The 19,732-nt window shown below is 46.7% G+C and overlaps 1 protein-coding gene across 1 annotated transcript; it reads left to right on the forward strand.

Moving 5' to 3' along the window:
* Nucleotides 1-1,813: 1,813 nt before the first annotated feature.
* Nucleotides 1,814-17,587, forward strand: Cldn11 (claudin 11). The gene is made up of 3 exons (XM_090338708.1): nt 1,814-2,159; nt 5,573-5,737; nt 16,267-17,587. The coding sequence occupies exons 1-3, from the start codon at nt 1,934-1,936 to the stop codon at nt 16,497-16,499; spliced, it is 624 nt and encodes a 207-aa protein (XP_090194834.1). The 5' UTR covers nt 1,814-1,933; the 3' UTR covers nt 16,500-17,587.
* Nucleotides 17,588-19,732: the final 2,145 nt, after the last annotated feature.

Genomic DNA, 19,732 nt, shown 5'->3' on the forward strand with positions numbered 1-19,732 from the left:
ATGGTAGGCAGGCACTCTACCACTAGGCCAAACTCCCGGCCCCCAGCCTTTTCTTTTCTTCCAGCCTTTTCTTTTTCATTCTTTTCTTTCATTCTGCCAGTCCTGGGCTTGATCTCAAGGCTTAAGCACTGTCCTTGGGCTTTTCCCTCAAGGCTAGAGCTCTACCACTTGAGCCACAGCACCACTTCTGGCTTTTCTATGTATGTGGTACCGAGGAATTGAAACCGGGTTTTCGGCAAGCTCTCTACCACTAGGCAGAACTCCGGCCCTGTTCTGGCCTTTTCTGTGTATGTGGTGAGGAGGGAGGAATGGAACCCGGGGTTTTGTGCATACTAGACAGGCACTCTACCACTAGGTCATGCTCCTGGCCAATCTTGCACACTTTTAGATTGACTAATGGATGGGGAGGCAGTGGCCCAGATGAATTGATCAAGGGATATGTTAAGATGCCAGGCTTGCAAGGCTACTTTCTCTGGAGGCTTAGCTCTGAGGATGAGCCTCAAAATCAGCCTGTGAATGTGGGATGCTTATCGCCACGGAACTACCAAGGAACCGGTAGTGGAGATGAGGTCCAAATAGTAGAACACCAGTCTCGGCTGGAGAAAAGCTAATAGGCAGGACCTACGCCTGAAGTTCAGGCCTCAATAAAGCCGCGATTGCACATGCTCAACACAGGAAAGAAAAGATGACTAAGATCCACACCATTTAAAGAGGTCTTCTCTACATGATAAGATGGTGAAGAGAAAGGAGACTTCCTGCTTTTGGTGTCAGTGTTGTTTTGGCAGCACTGGCTTTGAACTCAGGGCCTCCTATGAGTCGGGGCCTAGCATTTGAGCCCCATCCTCAGCCCCTTTAAAATGGGGCTTATTCTTGGGTGCGGGGCCTGGCGCTGTCCCTGAGTTCTTATCCTCAAGGCTAAGGCTCTACTACCGCAGCCGCCGCGCCACTTCTGGCTTTTTGGTGGTGACTGGAGAGAAGTGTCTCCGAATTTCCTGCCCGGGTGGCCCGGGAATGGGTCCTCGGGTCTCATTTATGTCAGTCGGACATAAAGGAGAACTGGTTTGGGCAAGCCTGGCTTCCAGTGCCCGGGGTGGTGGAGAGCCGGGGTGGTGGAGAGCCCGGGGCGGTGGAGAACCCCGGGGTGGTGGAGAGCCCGGGGCGGTGGAGAACCCCGGGGTGGTGGAGAGCCGGGGCGGTGGAGAGCCGAGGGCAGTGGAGAACCCCGGGGTGGTGGAGAGCCGGGGCGGTGGAGCCTCCGGCCCGAGCCCGAACGGGTGTGAGTGGCGCGTCCGCGGCGCCCCGCAGGCCTCGGCCCCCGCCCCCCGGACCCGGCTCCCCATCCTGGTTGCCGCGGTGCGGATTGTCCAGTCTCAGGCCGCGCTTGGCGGGTGCTGACATCGGGGCGCCCTCGCGCTGGACTGGAGAGAAGGGGCGGGAGCGAGGGCGAACCGGAGGCCCGGGAGGGGGGGCGGGAGAGGGAGGCTGAGCCCGCACCCCAGGGCTTCTCCCCCGCCACACCCCCACTCCCGGGGACTGGGGCTCCTCGGGCGTCTCCCCCCCCCCGGGCGGGGCGGGGCGGCCCTTCCACACCCGTCCCGATTGGCCGTCCCCACCCGCCGCCGTCTCCGATTGGCGCTCGCCGTCCGGGGCCGCGGGGTTTTAAAGAGGGGGCGGGGGCGCAGCCACTCGGTCGCCGTCCCGCCGTCCCCGCCGTCGCCGCGGTCGCCGCTGTCCCCGCCGCCCGCCCGCCCGCGCCGTCGGAGCCGGGCCCAGGCCGCCCCCAAGGTCGCCCTCCCGCTCGCCCTTCCGCCCGCCCGCCCGCCCTTCCGCCCGCCCGGTCGAGAGCGCACCGCGGCCGGTGCCGTCCAGCCCGGGGCCGGGGCGCAGCCAGCCGGGGTCCAGGCGCGCGGGGCACGTCGTGGCCGCCGCCGCCATGGTGGCCACGTGCCTGCAGGTGGTGGGCTTCGTCACCAGCTTCGTGGGCTGGATCGGCATCATCGTCACCACGTCCACCAACGACTGGGTGGTGACCTGCGGCTACACCATCCCCACCTGCCGCAAGCTGGACGAGCTGGGCTCCAAGGGGCTGTGGGCCGACTGCGTGATGGCCACGGGCCTGTACCACTGCAAGCCCCTGGTGGACATCCTCATCCTGCCGGGTAAGGCCGCTCCCCGTCCTCCCCACCCCGCGGGGGGCTGCCGAGCCTCCCGCCTTGAGGAGGGGTGGTGGGAGGGGGCCGTGGAGGACCTTCTAGAAACATCGGGGACCTTGGCACTCGCGGCTAACCCCACCCCGAGCCCCGCATCGTCACAGCCCCCCCCCCACCAGACGACACCCCGTTTGCGCCCGGGCGCGGGCACCTGGCCTTGGGGTGGTAACGCTGGCTTTGGGCTAAGCCAGGGGCAGGGGGTCCTTCCTGGGGGGGGGAGCCCCGTCGCCCCCGCCACCCGGCAGCCTCCCCGCACACCGCCCCGACCACTTCCGCTCTGCCCGCGGACCGGGGCCGCGCGGGCCGGGAGGAGCGCACCGACCGCGCCTCCCCGACGACGCCCCCGGCCGGGCGCTCTCCGTTCCTTCCCGTCCCGAGGTCGAGCCGCAAACCGGGTAGGCGCATGGAGAGGCTGGGCCCCCCGGAGGCTCTGGGCTGCCGGGATCCTGCCGGATCCTCGCCGTGGAGGGCGGGGAGTCCCGTCCACGGAGAGCCGGTGCCACACGAGCTGCCCAGGTCCCACGCTTCCCAGACCTGACAGATCCCCACACTTCCTCTGCCTCTTGCTGCCGTCCCACTGGCTTTTTTTTTTTTTTTTTTCCAGTCCTGGGCTTGAGCTCAGGGCCTGAGCACTGTCCTTGGACTTTCTCAAGGCTAGAGCTCTACCACTTGAGCCTCAGCACCACTTCCGGCTTTTTTCTATGTATGTGGTACCAAGAAATCGAACCCGGGTCTTCGTGCATGCTAGGCAAGCACGCTACCACTAGGCCAAAACGGCTCCCGTTCACCTGTTGTTAACCCGTGGTTCATGGGTTACGTTCTCCTGAAGCTCCACATCCTTTCTGGGCCCGCCCCGGAGGAGGGCAGGTCCCCTCTGCGCCCTCTTCTCCACTTCTAACCTGACACAGCGATGGGGACACCAGGTCTGGGGTCAACTTCAGAATTCTGGTTTGGGTAAACCTGGCTTGGACCCAGAACCGAACACTCTAAAAGCAGATTATTTGGGACTACGTGTTAACCTCAACGAGCTCTTAAAAATTAAAACCAAACCGGGCCAGGAGTTTGGCCTAGTGGTTAAAGTGCTTGCCTAGCATGCATGAAGAACCGGGTTCGATTCCTCGGTACCACATACATAGAAAAAAGCTGAAAGTGGTTGCTGTGGCTCAAGTGGTAGAGCTCTAATGTTGAGAAAAGTCCAAGGACAGTGTTCAGGCCCCGAGTTCAAGCCCCAGGACTGGCAAAAAAAAAAAAGGAAAGAAAAAAAAAGCCAACCAGAGCAGAAAAGTCCGTGAGATTCTTATCTCCAGTTAACCTCCAAACAGCTGGAAGTAGCAGTATTATTCAAGTGGTAGAGTGCTAGCCTTGAGTTAAACAAATAGAAAAACCTAAGGAAGGTCTCTTTACCTCCCCCTGCTCTTTGAAAGAATCTGCATGCTAGAGTGTGCCCTGCTCGCTTATCTTCTGCTTTTTGTCTGCTTGTCTTAATTAATAAAGCTCCATCAAGTTTTCTTTAAAAGAAAACAAACAAAAGCCAAGCACCCAGGCCCTGGGTGCCCTGGGTTTAAGCCACAACGCGCACGCGCGCTCACGCACACACACACACACACACACACCCTTTGACTGTAGTATAAATGTATTTTGTGCCTCCTTATTTTGTGATATGAGGTATACTGAGAGTGGTTTGCTTTCAGAGAACAGTCTATCCTGCAGGAGGAGCACATTTTAGGGAGTATCTCTGACCTCTAGTTCTTTCCCCTCCCTTGCGCTTTGGGTGGGGGCAGGGACAGTCCATCTCTTGGCTTCCAGAGCAGCCTTGGCACTGTAGCATTTGGACAGGCTGTGCCATGAATTTCAGACCCTGGGTGGCTACTGCCACTGGCTCCTTTGTGTGGGCCCTGGCCAGCCTCCAAACTGCAGGGAGGGGTGGGGCCTCGGGTCCTGGGGCTCCTCCCTGGAGGCCGCCAAGTCCGTAGGTACTTGATTGAGCCGCTTTAACAATGAGGGCCAGAGAGGCAGTGGTTGAAAGACACCGCCCACCTTAAGAGACAGTTAAAGTTGAGATGTGGTGCATGACGCAGATTGGCTGCTTTTGGTATGAAATTCCTGGCATGTACCAGAACTGGGCCAGCTTCATGACTTTTTCACTAACCCTGTCTGTCTCATTTCCACCTAGCTCTAACTCTATCTAAACAAACAAGAGAAAATGATGAAGACAACCTTTCTTTAAGATGATGAGATGAGTTATAAGGAGAATCAATACATTTAAAAATGAAGCAATACGTTTAAGTCTGTCATTTTCTCAGAGGGCCTTGTCAGGTTTTGTTTACATAGATAGAGGTATCATGATTTCTCTCTGTGTCTGTTTCTGTGTCTGTTTCTTTCCTCCTTTCTTGTGCCAATACTGGTGCTTGAACTCGAGGCCTGGGCGCTGTCCTCACTTAGATTTGCTACACAAAGCTGGTGCTCTACCACTTGAGCCAGAGTTCCACTTCTGGCATTTTGCCAGCCCACACTGGTGTTGGACTGAGACCCTCATCTCAGCCTCCTGAGTAGCTAGGATTATTGGGCACCAGCCATGGGCGGCCCTGGCCCTTTCCTCTTTTTCTCTTGAGTTGTTTCAAAAGTTACAAGTGTGGGGCCGGGCGTTTGGCCTACTGGTAGAGTGCTTGCCTAGCATGCACGAAGACCTGGGTTCGATTCCTCGGTACCCCACATACATAGCAAAAAGCCGGAAGTGGTGCTGAGGCTCAAGTGGTAAAGCGCTAGCCTTGAGAAAGTCCAAGGACAGTGCTCAGGCCCTGAGCTCAAGCCCAGGACTGGAAAAAAAAAAGTTACAAGTGTGATGGGCTATATACTCTATAGACATAATGTTTTATTACATAATTAATATCTATCTATGACATACAAACCCTCAGCTTAATTTTTTTCTTTTTTTCATATAATTTTTATTGTAATTAATAGAAGGGTTACATTACATTCGCCAGATGGAAGGTGCATTACTTCACATACATTGATACCCTTTCTCATGTCTTGGTCCCCATTTCCCTCCCCTGCACCCCCACCCTCGCTCAGCTTAATTTTAATTATGTTCTAAAACTTAAGTGCCAGTGATTGTAGATAGAGATTCCCTTCTTGAATACTTGTTTGTTAAACATGACATTTGAAATATGTTGTAAAAATCAAGGTTAATAAATTCTTCAATAAAAAAGTAAAAAAAAAATTACAAGTGCGTAGCCGTCTTGGACAACTTAGCCCATTCTAAAGCTAGGAATGGGAAGAGAAGCAGTGTGGGGCTGAATTCCTGTGTGCAGGACTTGGGAATCAGGCTGATCTGATGGGTCCTCTCTGCTCTCTACTCCCAGGTTATGTGCAAGCTTGCCGAGCTCTAATGATTGCTGCCTCTGTTCTGGGTTTGCCGGCCATTTTGCTACTGTTGACAGTCCTCCCCTGCATCCGAATGGGTCATGAGCCTGGCGTGGCCAAGTACAGGCGGGCTCAGCTGGCTGGTGTTCTGCTCATTCTGCTGGGTAAGCTTCCTGCCTGACTTCCTGGCACCCCAACACTGAGTGAACCCCATGTTTCTCAGACCTTGCAGTTGCTGTTTCATCGAGTTCAAGAGGAATGTGAAAGGAAGTCAAGAGATGCAATCCTTCCACCTCCTGACAGACTCCCCCTAACCAGTAACCCCTTTCTAGTCACCGGAAGTTCAACTAGAGGGATAAGAAATGTCTATGAGAGGCACTGACGGTGGAAAGTTAAAAGATTTCAAGGCCTTGTGCCTTAGGGATGTAATCCTAACTTCAGGAGACTGAGATCTGAAACATCATGGTTTGAAGCCGGGGAAAAAGTCCATGAGACATTAAAAACAACAACAACAACAACAACAGAACTGGTCATGACACTTGAACTCTGGGCCTGGGCATTGTCTCTGGGTTCCCTATGTGTTTGCTCATGGCTAATGCTCTACCACTTGAGGCAAAGTGCCACATGTGGCTTTTCTGTGATTAACTGGATATAGGAGTCTCACAGACTTTCTTGCTTGATCCTTAGATCTCAGCCACCTGAGTAGCTAGGATTACAAATGTGAGCCACTGTGCCATCTGCATGAGATCCTTTTCTCCATTTAAGCAGCCAACAGCCAGAGGTTGAGCCGTGGCTCAAGTGATAGAGCACTATCCTTGAGCAAAAACCCTCAGAAGTAAGTGTCCAGGCTCTGAGTTCAAGTATTGAGACTGATGTGTACACACACACACACACACACACACACACACACACACACACGCACGCACAGGAGACAGGAGGAAACCAGCCAGAAGTCTTGAGAACTGAAGAGAAGGTGGTGAGGCCTTGGACTGGAGGGAGAGAGAGTTGGGATGGAGGGCTGCTTGGACCCGCACACAGAGGACTGATTTAACAATCTGGGAAGGGTCCTTCTGGTTCTGGCTCTTCTCTCTGGGGATTTCATTTTTCTCCTCCCTCTCTCCCTTAGACACTAATTCTTCTAGCATGTTCCAGATCCTTATATTTTAAGGAGGATGTGGATTTTAAGAGCAGGAGCATAGCAGGAGCATATGTACATCAAGTTGGAAAAAATGGTATAGGTTAGATATGAATTCACCTTTTCCTGGGCCCAATAATTCCCTTCCCCTAATGAATCCATCAGATGAGGCCTAGGGGACAATGCCATTTGCTGATGTCACTTCCCACTTGTAGACATCTTCTAGTGACACTAGTTCTGTGAGGAGATGTGATAAGTGGGGTGTCATTTCCCAGAGTTGCAAATGGGTAAGGGTTTGTGGGGGCTGATGAAGCCTTAGAGAATTCCAGTGTGTGTGTGTGTGTGTGTGTGTGTGTGTGTGTGTGTGTGTGTGTGTGTGTGTGTGTGCGTGTGTGTGTGTGTGTGTGTGTGTAACAGTAGATAAGAATCCTAGGCATGAGAAGCCTGACTCTAGCCTAAAAAAAATGTGTGTGGGTATGTATGGTCAAGTACCCATGACTCCTAACTGTAATTCTAGCTACACAAGAAGCTGAGACCTGAAGGATCAAGGTTCAAAGCCAGACTGGAGTAGAAATATCTACAGGACTTTGTCTCCAATTAACTGCAAAAAAAAAAAAATGCTGAACTGGGAGTGTGGCTCAAGTCAGTAGAACAAACAAGCCAGTGAGGACTTGTGAGAGGTCCTGAGTTCAAGCCCTGGTACAGGCTTGTGTGCCTGTGTGTGGACACACACACACACACGCACGCACATATGTGTGCATACACACATATGTGTGTGTGCCACACAGAACATCAGAACCCACACCAGCCTCCAGCGTTGTCTGACTTGCATATACCCCCTTTCATAGTGATTTCTTGTAGTCACCTCTCCCTTTCCCATAGGTCAGTGTGGTGGACTGCGTTGTGGGATGCAATAGAATCCCTTTGGGTTCTGCACCTTTGCTGTGAAGGTTCTGCAGAGGGCAGAAGCAGAGCCAAAGGATGAATCTGTCATCATAGGTGTTTATCTTTAGAAATTCTGGCTTTTCACTTGAGCATTGTGAAGGATTCACAGTGAAGAGCAAACATATAAAAACAAGTCTTCCTTATGGAAAACAGAGGGATAAAAGCAAGGTATATACAGACAATTTTTTTTAAATCCCTAAAAACAACCAAATTGTCAGGTTGAATAGCTAGTGTTATTTGGGGACCAGATGGGAGGTTCTCAGTGGTTTGAAATTTCCTAACTGACTTAAGGGTCAAATTCAGGGCCTGGGTACTGTCCCTTAGCTCTTTTGTACAAGGCTTGCACTTTGCCGTTTGAGTTACATCTCCACTTCCAGTGTTTTGCTAGTTCATTGGTGATAACCAAGCTGACTTCAAATAGTGATCATTCGGATCTTGGCCTCCTGAGTAACTAGGATTGCAGGTGTGAGCTATTGGTGCCCGACATAGTTTATTGCTTAGAGTTGGTCTCAAAGAAGAATTACATGAAGTAGGGCCAGCCAGTGGGTGTGTAGCTCTCAGTCCCCATTTGCTGTGTCCATTGAAAGGATGGGGAATGTGTCCTTGAGTGATCTGCTCCCCGCCCTCCCCAGCTGCTCACAGTTCCATTTGTCATCTTCTCTGCCTCTTAGATTTCTTATTTCTCCATGGGTCACCGCTGGTCTCTGGGCTGGATGTTGTTTTGTCTGGAAATGTAAAAGCTTATTGTCTCAAGTGTGGCACCTGTGGATGTCTTCTAACTCTTTCCACCCCAGAGCCCCAGGGTCTTGTTTTCTCTCTCTTGGTGGTGGGTGGAGGAGCCAGAGTGAAGGCTCCCTTTGTGTCACTCTCCTGGGAGAAGCTAGTGCTGGACCTGTGCTGGGTCCTAGGGTCACTGATGGGGTTCCAGCTGACTCAAGGGGAAGGGTTCCCCCTGGACCAGGTCCCTAGTTGTGTCATCCACAGTCTTGATGTGGAAGCTGGAAACACAGTGGAAGCCAGTGACTCTTTACCCTGAATTCTGTAGCTAGTTTTGTTTTTTGCAAGCTTAAAAAAAAAAAGATGTATGTTGTACATCTCTCTCTTCTCAGGAGTGTGATGGGTGAGAATTCCTGCTGTGCAGCAGGAGCGGGAGGGCCTGCTTCTTAAGCCAGAGGAGTAGCTCAAGGAGCAGCGGGCGCCTCAGATCTGGGGTAGATCTGAAGGGAATGGGGTCTGTGTGTGGCTTCTCAGGAGTCCCTGTGGGAGTTATGCATGCCTTGCCTGCCTGTCTTGTTCTAGGAGTCAGACCTAACTGTACTCACTCAAGAATGTACTGCTTTTTAGCAGTGTTCGTCAGGACACTTACTTCATGTCTCAAAATGGCTCCTTCTCAGGGAAATGCTAAGTGGAAATTATTTAGTTAGCACATTGGCAGTGTTTGCTCCCATTATTATTGCTGTTGTTGTTATTGTTGGCTTCTAGAAGATAAAGCATTGGCCCAGAGGGCATCTGGGGATTCTCCCAATCACATCTAAGTTCTGCTGGGCCTTCTCCACACACAGAACTGGTGAGAGAGAAAAGAACCTGTTTCTGAAAGCATTAGCTCGGGTCCTGGCCTGATGGAAAGATTTTCTTGGGTTGTTCTGTAGAGACCAGAATGTGGGACTCAATAGTTGGAAACATTTGCTTGTTTTCATCATGAAAAGCCACTGTAAGGCCTGTGTCTCACTCAGAGTGAGCAATTCTTTTTTTAAAAAATTGTAATGTATAGTGGGGTTACAGTTATATTCGCCAAATAGTAGGTGCATTACTTCCAGAGTGAGCAATTCTTATCTGTCAGCCAGTTAGAAGGGACTTTATTTAGATGGTTCTTATGGAACAAGGGGGGAATGGAAAGGAAGGAATTGCTTCTAAGTGGAACTCTTTCATCATCATCATCATCATCATCATCATAATCATCATCATCAACATCATTCATATCCTCACTCATTCTACATTAAGATATGGCAAAATGTATTGTGTGTGGAATAGTTATTTGGGAAGTGTTTACATGGTTGGTGAGAGCAATGTGATTTGTTGGGGCTGGATTATGATGACAAATCTCTATCTTTATCTATAATACATCTGTATCTATGTATGTCTATCTATATCTGTCTGTGAAATTTTTTTTGCCAGTTCTGTGGCATGAACTTGGAGCCTAGGCACTCTTCCTTAGCCTTTTCACTCAATCCTAGCTATCAACCACTTGAGCCACAGCTCTACTTCTAGCTCTTTTTGGGTAGTTAATTGGAGAATAGAAAGATAAGCCTCCCCCGCCCCCCCCCCCCACCCCGCGAGCTTTGAACTGCGATCCTCAGATCTCATATTACCCATAGAAAAATGAATTTAGATGAGTGGATGAGTTTGGACGGAGGTTGTTTTTTTTTTTTTTTTTTTTTTTTGCCAGTCCTGGGCTTGAGCTCAGGGCCTGAGCACTGTCCTTGGACTTTCTCAAGGCTAGAGCTCTACCACTTGAGCCTCAGCACCACTTCTGGGCTTTTTTCTATGTATGTGGTACCGAGGAATCGAACCCGGGTCTTCATGCATGCTAGGCAAGCACTTTAACCACTAGGCCAAACTCCTGGCCCCAGGAGGTTTTTTTTTTAACTACTCTACTTAATGCTCTAAATGAAAGATCTCAGAATTCTCTTCTCCCTGTAGGAAATCTGATTCTGGGGTATGACATACAGAATTTGTGCTAGGTACTGGTGGCTCATGCATGCCTGTAATCCTAACTACTCAAAAGGCTGAGATCTGAGTGGAAGAGCCAAGCCAGAGAGTGAGCTCAAGACGTAGGACCGGCACACACGTGCACATGAGTATGCGCATGTGCACATACAGACACACACACACAGGGAGAAACACAAGAGACACAGAGAGATAGACAGAGAGAGGCTAGGAAAAAAGATAATGACACATAGATAGAAAATAATGGGAAAATATTGAAAGTAGGCCAGGAAAAAGAGAGATTCAAATGTTCCACTAGTGCGATGATGACTGTAAATAATAGGTCACCCCAGTATTCCCTTGTGTAAGTGCAGTACCACCTCTGACAGCTGTATGTTCTTTTTTTATTTGTTTTTTTGTTGGTTATGGGGCTTAAACTCAGGGCCTGAGTGCTGCCCCTGAGCTCTTCAGCTCAAGGCTAGTGCTCTACCACTTAAGCCATAGTGCCACTTCTGGTGCTTAATTGGAAATAAGAGTGTCATGGACTTTCGTGCTCGGGCTGGCTTTGAATTGCTATCCTCAGATCTCAGCTTCCTGAGTAGCTAGATTAAAGGTGTGAGGTATTGGCGCCTGGCTTAGCCATGTGTTCTTATGTTAGCATTTTAGAGAATGACAAATGTGAAAAAGAGAAACTAAAATTTTTCTGGATTCAAAGAAGAAGAAAGCAACAGATTAACTTTGCAAAAAGAAGGAATCTGAAAAGTCTGAGTGGTAAAATTCCTATCTTGTTTTTAGAGGCTTAATTGAAAAATGAATTCTGATGACATAAAATGAGAAAGCATGAAAATTTCCTTTATATTTCTTCAGTGTTCTTGACTTTATAGGTAATCATGATTTTTTTAAAGGAAAAATTTCCCTTCCTTCCTTCCTTCCTTCCTTCCTTTCTTTCTTTCTTTCTTTCTTCCTTCCTTTCTTTCTTTTTTCTTTTTCCTTCCTTCTTTTCTTTCTTTCCTTCTTTCTTCTCTCTCTCTTTCTTTCTTTCTTTCTTTTTTTTTTAAGGGCTTGAACTTTGGGCCTGGATGTTGTCCCTGAGCTCTTCAGCTCAAGGCCAGTGCTCTACCACTTGAGCCAAAGCACCATCAGTTTTCTAGTGGTTAACAGAAGATAAGCGTCTCATGGACTGATGCCTGGGCTGGATTTGAACCATAATCCTCATATGTCAGCCTCATGAGTCTAAGTTAGGATTACAGATGTGAGCCACTGGTGCCCGGCTTAGGAAAACTCTTTCTTTATAGTTCCTAGATAACAGAACTATTCCAAATTTTAATTTTTTTCTTTTGTCTACAAACATACCTCTGTTTCACTGGCCTTTCATTAAGAATGACAAAAATTAGTACTCATTTTATTATTATTTTACATTGTTTGGTAAAGCAATGATTTGATTTGCATTCATTGCTGGTCAACACATATCCATTTGTCCCTTTAAGGCAGTGCTAAAGTGGAGTGAATTCTCCTTTTGTAAAGTTTTTAAACAATTTTCATCTGGAGTTCAACTACAGGGCACTGTTTCCAGTCGCCCCTGCTTCCCTTTCATGTTGGGTGGTGGCCTGTCCTCTCTTGGTGGTTTTGATGTGGTTCATTTCTGAGAGCCACAGGAATTCCACTCAGAGTTCATTTATCCACTAGGAAATAAAGGGCCTGCTGCTGCTCATTTATTTTGTTTGCATGCATTAAGAAGGAAGTTTTTAATGAGGTAAATCATGAGCCAGTGGCTCTAATTGTGTTAAAGTTACATTAAGGTGTTTTGATTTTGCGAGTTAGTTTGGCTGTGTGGAAAGGGGAAAGTACAACTGAAAGAAGACTACCTCTTGTTTATTCACATGTATCCATCCATCCATCTTCCCACCCATCCATCCATCCATTTATCCATCTATTCTTTTAATCATACATCCCTCTCATTTTTCTCATTCATGGAATCAAAACGGTAAAACAGTGGATTTTTTTTTCTTCTTTTTGCCAGTCCTAGGGCCTGAACTTAGGGCCTGGGCACTGTCCTTGGACCCTTTTTGTTCCAGGCTAGCACTGTCTCTTGCACAGCACCACTTCTGGCTTTTTCTGTGTATGTGGTACCAAGGAATCGAACCCAGGGCTTCATGCATGCTAGATGAGCACTCTACCACTAGGCTACACTCCCGGCCCCAAACAGTAGATGTTTCTAATACAATGTCCTGCCTTGCTTCATATACATAGGCTTAAATGTTTTTTCTTTACATTTTTATTAACATTACAAGAAGGTTTTATTTTGACATGTCCAATTTCCATATAATCATACAATGTAACTTCATCAGACCCATCTCATTATTCTCCCTCCCCAGACTTGTCAAACATTTTTCCTGGGTCTCCTCCTTTCCTCCCCTTCCCTTCCCCCCCTTTCCCTTCTCTCTGTTCAGGTTCCTGGGTGCTGCCTGGAACTCATTTTTGTTCAAGGCTAGTAGTCTACTACTTGAATCAAAGCTCTATTTCCAGCTTTATTGTGGTTCATTGGAGATAAGTCTCTTAGGGGCTTTCTTTCCTGGGCTGGCTTTGAACCTCAATCCTGAAGTTGCAGCCACTCTGTAGGTAGCTAATATTATAGCTATGAGCTGCCTGTGCTTGGTTTTCCCCTTTTCTAAGGAGTTATATTACAATAAAATCTAGCAAAACCTCTGAAACATGTAAAACCAACTGTTGATTACTTTGGGACTCCTAAGCCTGATTCTTTTCTTACCTGAAGGTAGTCATATTTTATTAATTTGCTTAGGAAGTGGGGAAGAATTAAATAAATGGAGCAGCATTTTGGTTTTACTCTATAAAATCTAAACCAAAGCTGAAAGTTTTGTGAGATGTGTGGAAAGACTGCATGTGTGTTGTAGGAGTTAACGCAAAGTAATCAAAAAAACATAAAACTTAATTGGAACCATAAGCAGTTTTGAAATCAGTTAATTGTTTATGGGGACTGATTGGATGCACTGTATATAATCAGTTGTTTGGGAATGAAACCTTTTTTCTATGTAATTTTGCTTGTCATTCCCTGCTCTCCTTCTCTAAACAACTGGTGTTTGGCCATTCTTCCCCACAGCAGGTCAAACACCCACTTTGTGGATTGGAGGTGGGTGCAGGGCCATGTGTGGCTATGCAAATCTATGGTAGTTGTGGATTCTGAGTTCTCTTTGGCTCAAACACTTTAGGAAAGGATTTCTGTTCCTATCCTTATGGAGAAAAATGCTGTTGTCTGTGTCTCTTTGCAAGATTGACACAGTGGTCAAGAGATGCTTCAGGAGTGCCTGATTTAGAATTCACGGCTAAAGGAAGAGAGATGAAAAGAATGTTCCCTGTCTGTGAGTTTTTGAAGCCCCCCCCCAGGCTTGCCACAGGAGTGGGTGATAAAGAGGAAGGAGAGGAAGGCACTCACAAATACCCAGCTTCTTTTCTCGGAAAGAAAATGTCTCCTTCCATGATATCTCCTATAAAAAGGCACAGAAGGGTGTGTTGCATTTAAGCTCTTAAGAGAAAGGAAACCATGGACATAAAAATATTTTACCTTCTTTTTTTATTTTCTAATTTTTCAAATATATTTTTTATTGTAATTAATAGAAGGGTTGCATGATATTTGCCAGATAAATGGTGCCTTAATTCCCATACAATGATACCCTTTCACATGTCATGGTCCCCATTTCCCTTCCCCCCTCCCCCACCCCTCATCTTGTTTTCCCCTCTTCCCTATCAATATTTTACCTTCTTAGAGAGGTCTAGAACGCTTGAGGCCAGCCAAAAATTAATGAGACTCTATCTCAAAAATTTAATACAAAGAGAGGGGAGAGGAAATTTAGCCTCTTAGTTAATCAATACAAAGTCTTTGTATGGACCATAATTAATGGGATGATTTTAAGGTGCTAGAAAACTATATCTGGACAATTTAAAGCTCCTTGAATCTCTTTTCTTGCTGACCATTTCTACCTGGATTCCATACTCTTGGTGTGTGCACATGTGCGGGCATGTGTGTGTGTGTGTGTGTGTGTGACAATGTCACAATCCCCCTGCCTCAGACTCCCAAGGGCTGGGTATATCCAGCCCTTGCCTGCTGGGCCTGGGACCCAAATATTTTTAGGATTGGAATCACATCTATTTACACTCAGCATGGGGAGTGATCTTAAGTCTGTTTTTAATAAAAAAAACTCAGTGAGATAGCTTAAGGTGTTTCAAAACCTGCATCAGTTTAAGAACAAATGCACGGCTGTCATATTCGAGAGCTTGTGTTAAAGAAAAAAATGTATTATTTCTTCAGCAGACATAAAGTATAGGTTAGAATATTAGTTTGAGTAAAAATTAGAAAAAACATCTCGCTGAGCTGGAAGTGACAAGGGCACTGCCACTTGAGATACAACTCCCCTTCTTGCTTTTGGGTTTTTTTTCTTTTTGGAGTAGTTTATTAGAGGTAAGACTTTCTTACTGGGCTGACCTGCGTAGCTACAACTACAGACAATAGCCTCTAGTACACAGTTGGCTTTTTCCTGTTTAATTGGAGATAGGTTTCTCAGTTTTTCTGTCTGGGCTGGCTTCTAGCTGTGATTTAGATTTCAGCCTCCTGAGTAGTTAGGTTTATAGGTGGGAGCCATCCAGTATCTAGCTTCTTATCTTAATCTATAAAATTGGAACCCCAAAATTGGTGAAAGATCTTAAGTTCTACCATTGTGGCCCATTATGAAAAATATCATTGTGAAATTCTTGAATAGATGAATTCTTTTACTCACAGAGCTTTTCATTTGTGGGGATTCTGTGGTTGTGAACAGCAGAACATAAACTCAGATACTTAGCTGGTTCTCCAATTATGGCAAACAATATTTGCTACAGCAAGGAAAATGACAGCAGTTTCTCCAGGTGTTTGTCATGTGAGCTGACAAAATTAAATCAATTAGAGACTGAAGTGGGCATCATCTTACTTCCCATCTCCGACTAGCTTAGGTCATCTAGTCATTCAGCTAGTGTACACCAAGCATGTACTATGTGCCTGGTATGCGTGAGACACTGAGTTTTCAGAAAGGACCCTTACCTTCACAGAACCCAGAGCCTGGGACATGGGAAATGCATATGCAAAGAGAAAATTATTAATATGATTAGGTAAGTGGGAAGATGGAATGGTATCTGAATATATAAAGACAATTTTTAAACCTAAATGATGATTTCTAGGTTTGCATTGGGGAATTCCCTCCTCTCTGTCACTTGTTTAAAAAAAATGAGGGCTGGGAGTTTGCCTAGCATGCTCGATTCCTGGGTACCACATACATAGAAAAAACGCCGGAAGTGCTGCTGTGACTCAAGTGGTAGAGCTCTAGCCTTGAGAAAACCCAAGGACAAAGCTCAGGCCCTGAGCCCAAGCCCAGGACTGGCAAAAAAAAAAAAAAGAAAAAAAGAGACCTTGTCGTTTAAACCCCCCACCCCGCCCCTCTTTTTTCATTTTTGTTTGTGTTGGGAATGGTGCTTGAACACAGGGCCTTGAGTTCTCCTTTGGCTTTTCCCCTTCAAACATTCTACCACCTCCCGTTCAGCTTTTTACTGGTTATTGAAGGTAAGAGTCTCCAGACTCTTTGGGCTAGCTTTGAACCTCGATCTTCATATCTCAGCCTACTGAGTAGCTAGGGTTACAGGTGTGAACCACCTGTGCCAGGCTTGACACGAGGTTTCAGTCAATTTATTCTATAGATGCAAATTCCGGGTTGCACTGGAGAAGGGCAGAGAGCTCTTTGGATAGAGTTTGGGGGGGGGGAGTTGGCAAGTGTGTGCCCGAGGGCCAGTGCCCTTGAGGGGGTGAATGCCCTGGGCGTGGAGAAACACGCCCGTGGACAGGAGTGTCTCCCCATGTCTCCCCAGCTCTCTGTGCCATTGTGGCCACCATCTGGTTCCCCGTGTGCGCCCACCGTGAGACCACCATCGTGAGCTTTGGCTACTCCCTGTATGCGGGCTGGATCGGCGCCGTGCTGTGCCTGGTCGGGGGCTGCGTGATCGTCTGCTGCTCGGGAGATGCCCAGTCTTTCGGTGAAAACCGTTTCTACTATGCTTCCGGCTCCAGCTCCCCAACTCACGCCAAGAGCGCCCACGTGTGAGAGCGCTGCGGGCGCCACCCAGGTGCTGTAGATTTGGGGCGCAGGGCCTTGCGTTTGCTTGCTGCAGGGCGGGGGGAGGCGGGGCGCCCACCCCTTTGCCAGGCACCCCAGCCTCGGATCTGGAGAGCAGCCTGTCTGGCATTTTCGTAGTCTTCACCTCTCTCCGCCCCACCCTCTTTTTGGTTGCCTGAAAGAAATTTCTAGCATAGATCACGTTCTTATTTTCTCATGGCCTTGCTCCTCTTATTCTCCACCCCCCCACTTCTTGGACTTTCCTTTGTTGTTTATTAAAAAAAAAACCACAACTCTTTTGTTTCTCTATAAAGTTTAAATATCTTACAAACGTTTGCTGAATGGGGTATGGATGAGGCGAGAAAGAAAAGACACCTTTCAGACAGTTACAAGTGACAATGGCAGCCTCCTAAGACGCCTCCCTGTTTTCTTCTGGGTATCCAAGGTCCTTCACTCCTAAGAGATAGAAAAGGGGAGAGGAGAGAGGAGAGGAATGGCAGGGGAGGGAAGGGAGGTGGGGAACTTTCTGTGCTTGGGAAAACTTCTCTGTCACTAAGGCAAGGAGCCGAGCTCTTTTTTAGTTTGTGATCTTACATTTATCTGTACATACTTTTTCAAGATAGATCACTTAAAAAAACAAAAACCATAACCATGGTCTTCCTGAAATTCTCAATTCATCAATATGAAGGAAATGAACCAAGCAGACTTTTAACTGTGCAACACATAACCACACAAGTGAGTAGAACTTGAGCTGACATTCTACCATGCACTGTTTTTTGATTTCCCAGGTTTGTATGATGACATCTTTATTGTTTTAATCTTACTTTTGCATATGCTTCAAATTAACACATTTTAAAGCTTTTTCTCCCATCCCCTGTCTTGCTTTTCATTCTATTAGCCATGTTGAAGTGCTGTGTGTAACATAAGCTGTACTATTGAATTTGGCTTGTACGGGTGTAAACACTGATGATGTATCAGTTTCTGAGACACCCCTCCCCACCCAATTCTCCGAACATGGATGGTGCATTTTGTTCTTTAAGTGAAATCTGTGCAATAAAATAACAAACTCTGCAAAACCAGCCTTGACTCTTTTGTTGAATACAAAGGTTTTATCTATGGATTTGAAACAAATGATCTCTACCATTAATTAGATTGTATCTGATCACTAACCAGAAAAAGATCATTCTGTGTGGCCTTGAATACATTTAAAAAGTTATATTTTATTCATGGGGGTATCATGATACTATTGTGTGATCATGGAGAAATAACTCAGAAGTTCAGAGAGTTTGTTTTTTCTTTTTTTGCTGGTCCTGGGACTTGAATTCAGGGTCTGGGCACTGTCCTTGAAGTTTTTTTTTTTTGTCCAAGGCTAGTGTTCTATAACTTAAGCCATAGCTCCACTTCTGGCTTTTTCTTTTTTGGTAGTTTATTGGAGATCAGAGTCTCATGGACTTTTCTGCCTGGGCTGGCTTTGAACTGTGATCCTCAGATCTCAGCCTCCTGAGTTGGTAGTATTATAAATGTAAGCCACCGGTACTCAGCTCATAGAGTTTCTTAAATGGAATAACTTCACGATAGCTTGATATTATGAGTAAATATTCAGCCATAATACATCAAGTTCTCACCCTGATACTGTTAAAATCCTTTGTCTCCTTGGAATATTTAATATAGAAAAATAAACAAACCCATTGTATTAAACCTTTACTTCTAATACTCCCATAGACTTTGTCCCAATATAGGTATGTAGATCTTTGGAAATTTTGGATACAAAGACACAATGAGTTTTGTTTTGTAGTCCAGAATTTCTGTCAGTTTATAAGAAACTAGATTATACTTTATCTTGGCAAATTTCTCCCAAAATACTAATTTCATTAGCTTATAGTTTAATAATTGGCAGACATTTCTTTGCAAATAGTTATTTGGGATAGTCATGTGCAGAAAATTGTGTACATTGGAGCTATTATAACCTGATTTAGAAATAGTTATCTCTAGGGGCCAGGAGTTTGGCCTAGTGGTTAAAGTGCTTGCCTAGCATGCATGAAGACCCGGGTTCGATTCCTTGGTACCACATACATAGAAAAAAAAGTCAGAAGTGGTGCTGAGGCTCAAGTGGTAGAGCTCTAGCCTTGAGAAAGTCCAAGGACAGTGCTCAGGCCCTGAGCTCAAGCCCAGGACTGGCAAAAAAAAAAAAAAAAAGAGTTATATCTAAATGACTTAGGCAGAAAAGACAAGATTCCTGTTGACACAAGTATTTGTTTTGCAATTATACAGTTTTCACAAGGATCTAAGTGAGGTGGCTCTTCCTTACCTCAATAGCACTTGTCAGAGGTAAGGGACTGGTGGCTCAAGCCTGTAATTCCAGCTCTTCAGGAGGCTGAGCTCTGAGGATGAAAGTTCAGAGCCAGCCTGGGCAGAGAAATCCACGAGACTCTTATCTCCAACTAAGGTTGGAAGTTCAGCTGTGGCTCTAGTGGCAGAATGCTAGCCTTGAGCAGAAAAGCTAAATAAGGGATAGCATCCAGGCGCTGAATTCAAGCCCAGTACTGGCACAACAATGAACTTGTCAAGGTATATGGATTCTAAATCTGAATAGAGCAAATGGCTTGTGGGGAGGGGAGAGGTAAAACTTTAAGTCTTCTTGCAAAGCAAAGGCATCCTCAGGCACAGTAGCTCTCTTCTCTTAGGGTCTTGACAGGTTTCCTCTGCCTCCTTTTCAGTCTGCAGGGGAGCCACTTGAGTGCCAGTCCCCTGAGGCATGATAGGGGACCTCATATGTCCCTTGGCTGATGACAAACAAAAATTAGGGAATCCCATTTTGTAGGTGAAGAGTAAATGTTCATATATTCAATTTGAAATGTTCTAGAAGCCATCTCTTTTTTTTCTTCCAATTTTTGTGCCAATACTGGAGGGTTCGATCCTCCCAAGCCTGTTCTCACCTGGGCTTTTTCATTCAAGGCCAGAGCTCTAGTACCAGGCCAATACCTTCGTTTCTGGCCTTTGGCTGTTTACTTGGAGATGAGGCTCTTGAATTTGTCTACTCATGCTGTTTTCAAATGTTGCTCCTGAGAGCCCAGCCTTCTGAGAGGTTAGGATTATAGGCATGAGCCTAGCTACAGGCTCCATTTCAAAAACTAAAAATATACAAATGAAATGAATGTGAATATATTTTATTTGATGTGGTACACCAAAAGATGATCTTTCTAAAGTACAACCACTTCATA

Source organism: Megascapheus bottae, chromosome 1 (genome assembly GCF_031878675.1).
Source record: "Megascapheus bottae isolate mThoBot1 chromosome 1, mThoBot2.hap1, whole genome shotgun sequence".
NCBI classification, from domain to species: Eukaryota; Metazoa; Chordata; class Mammalia; order Rodentia; family Geomyidae; genus Megascapheus; species Megascapheus bottae.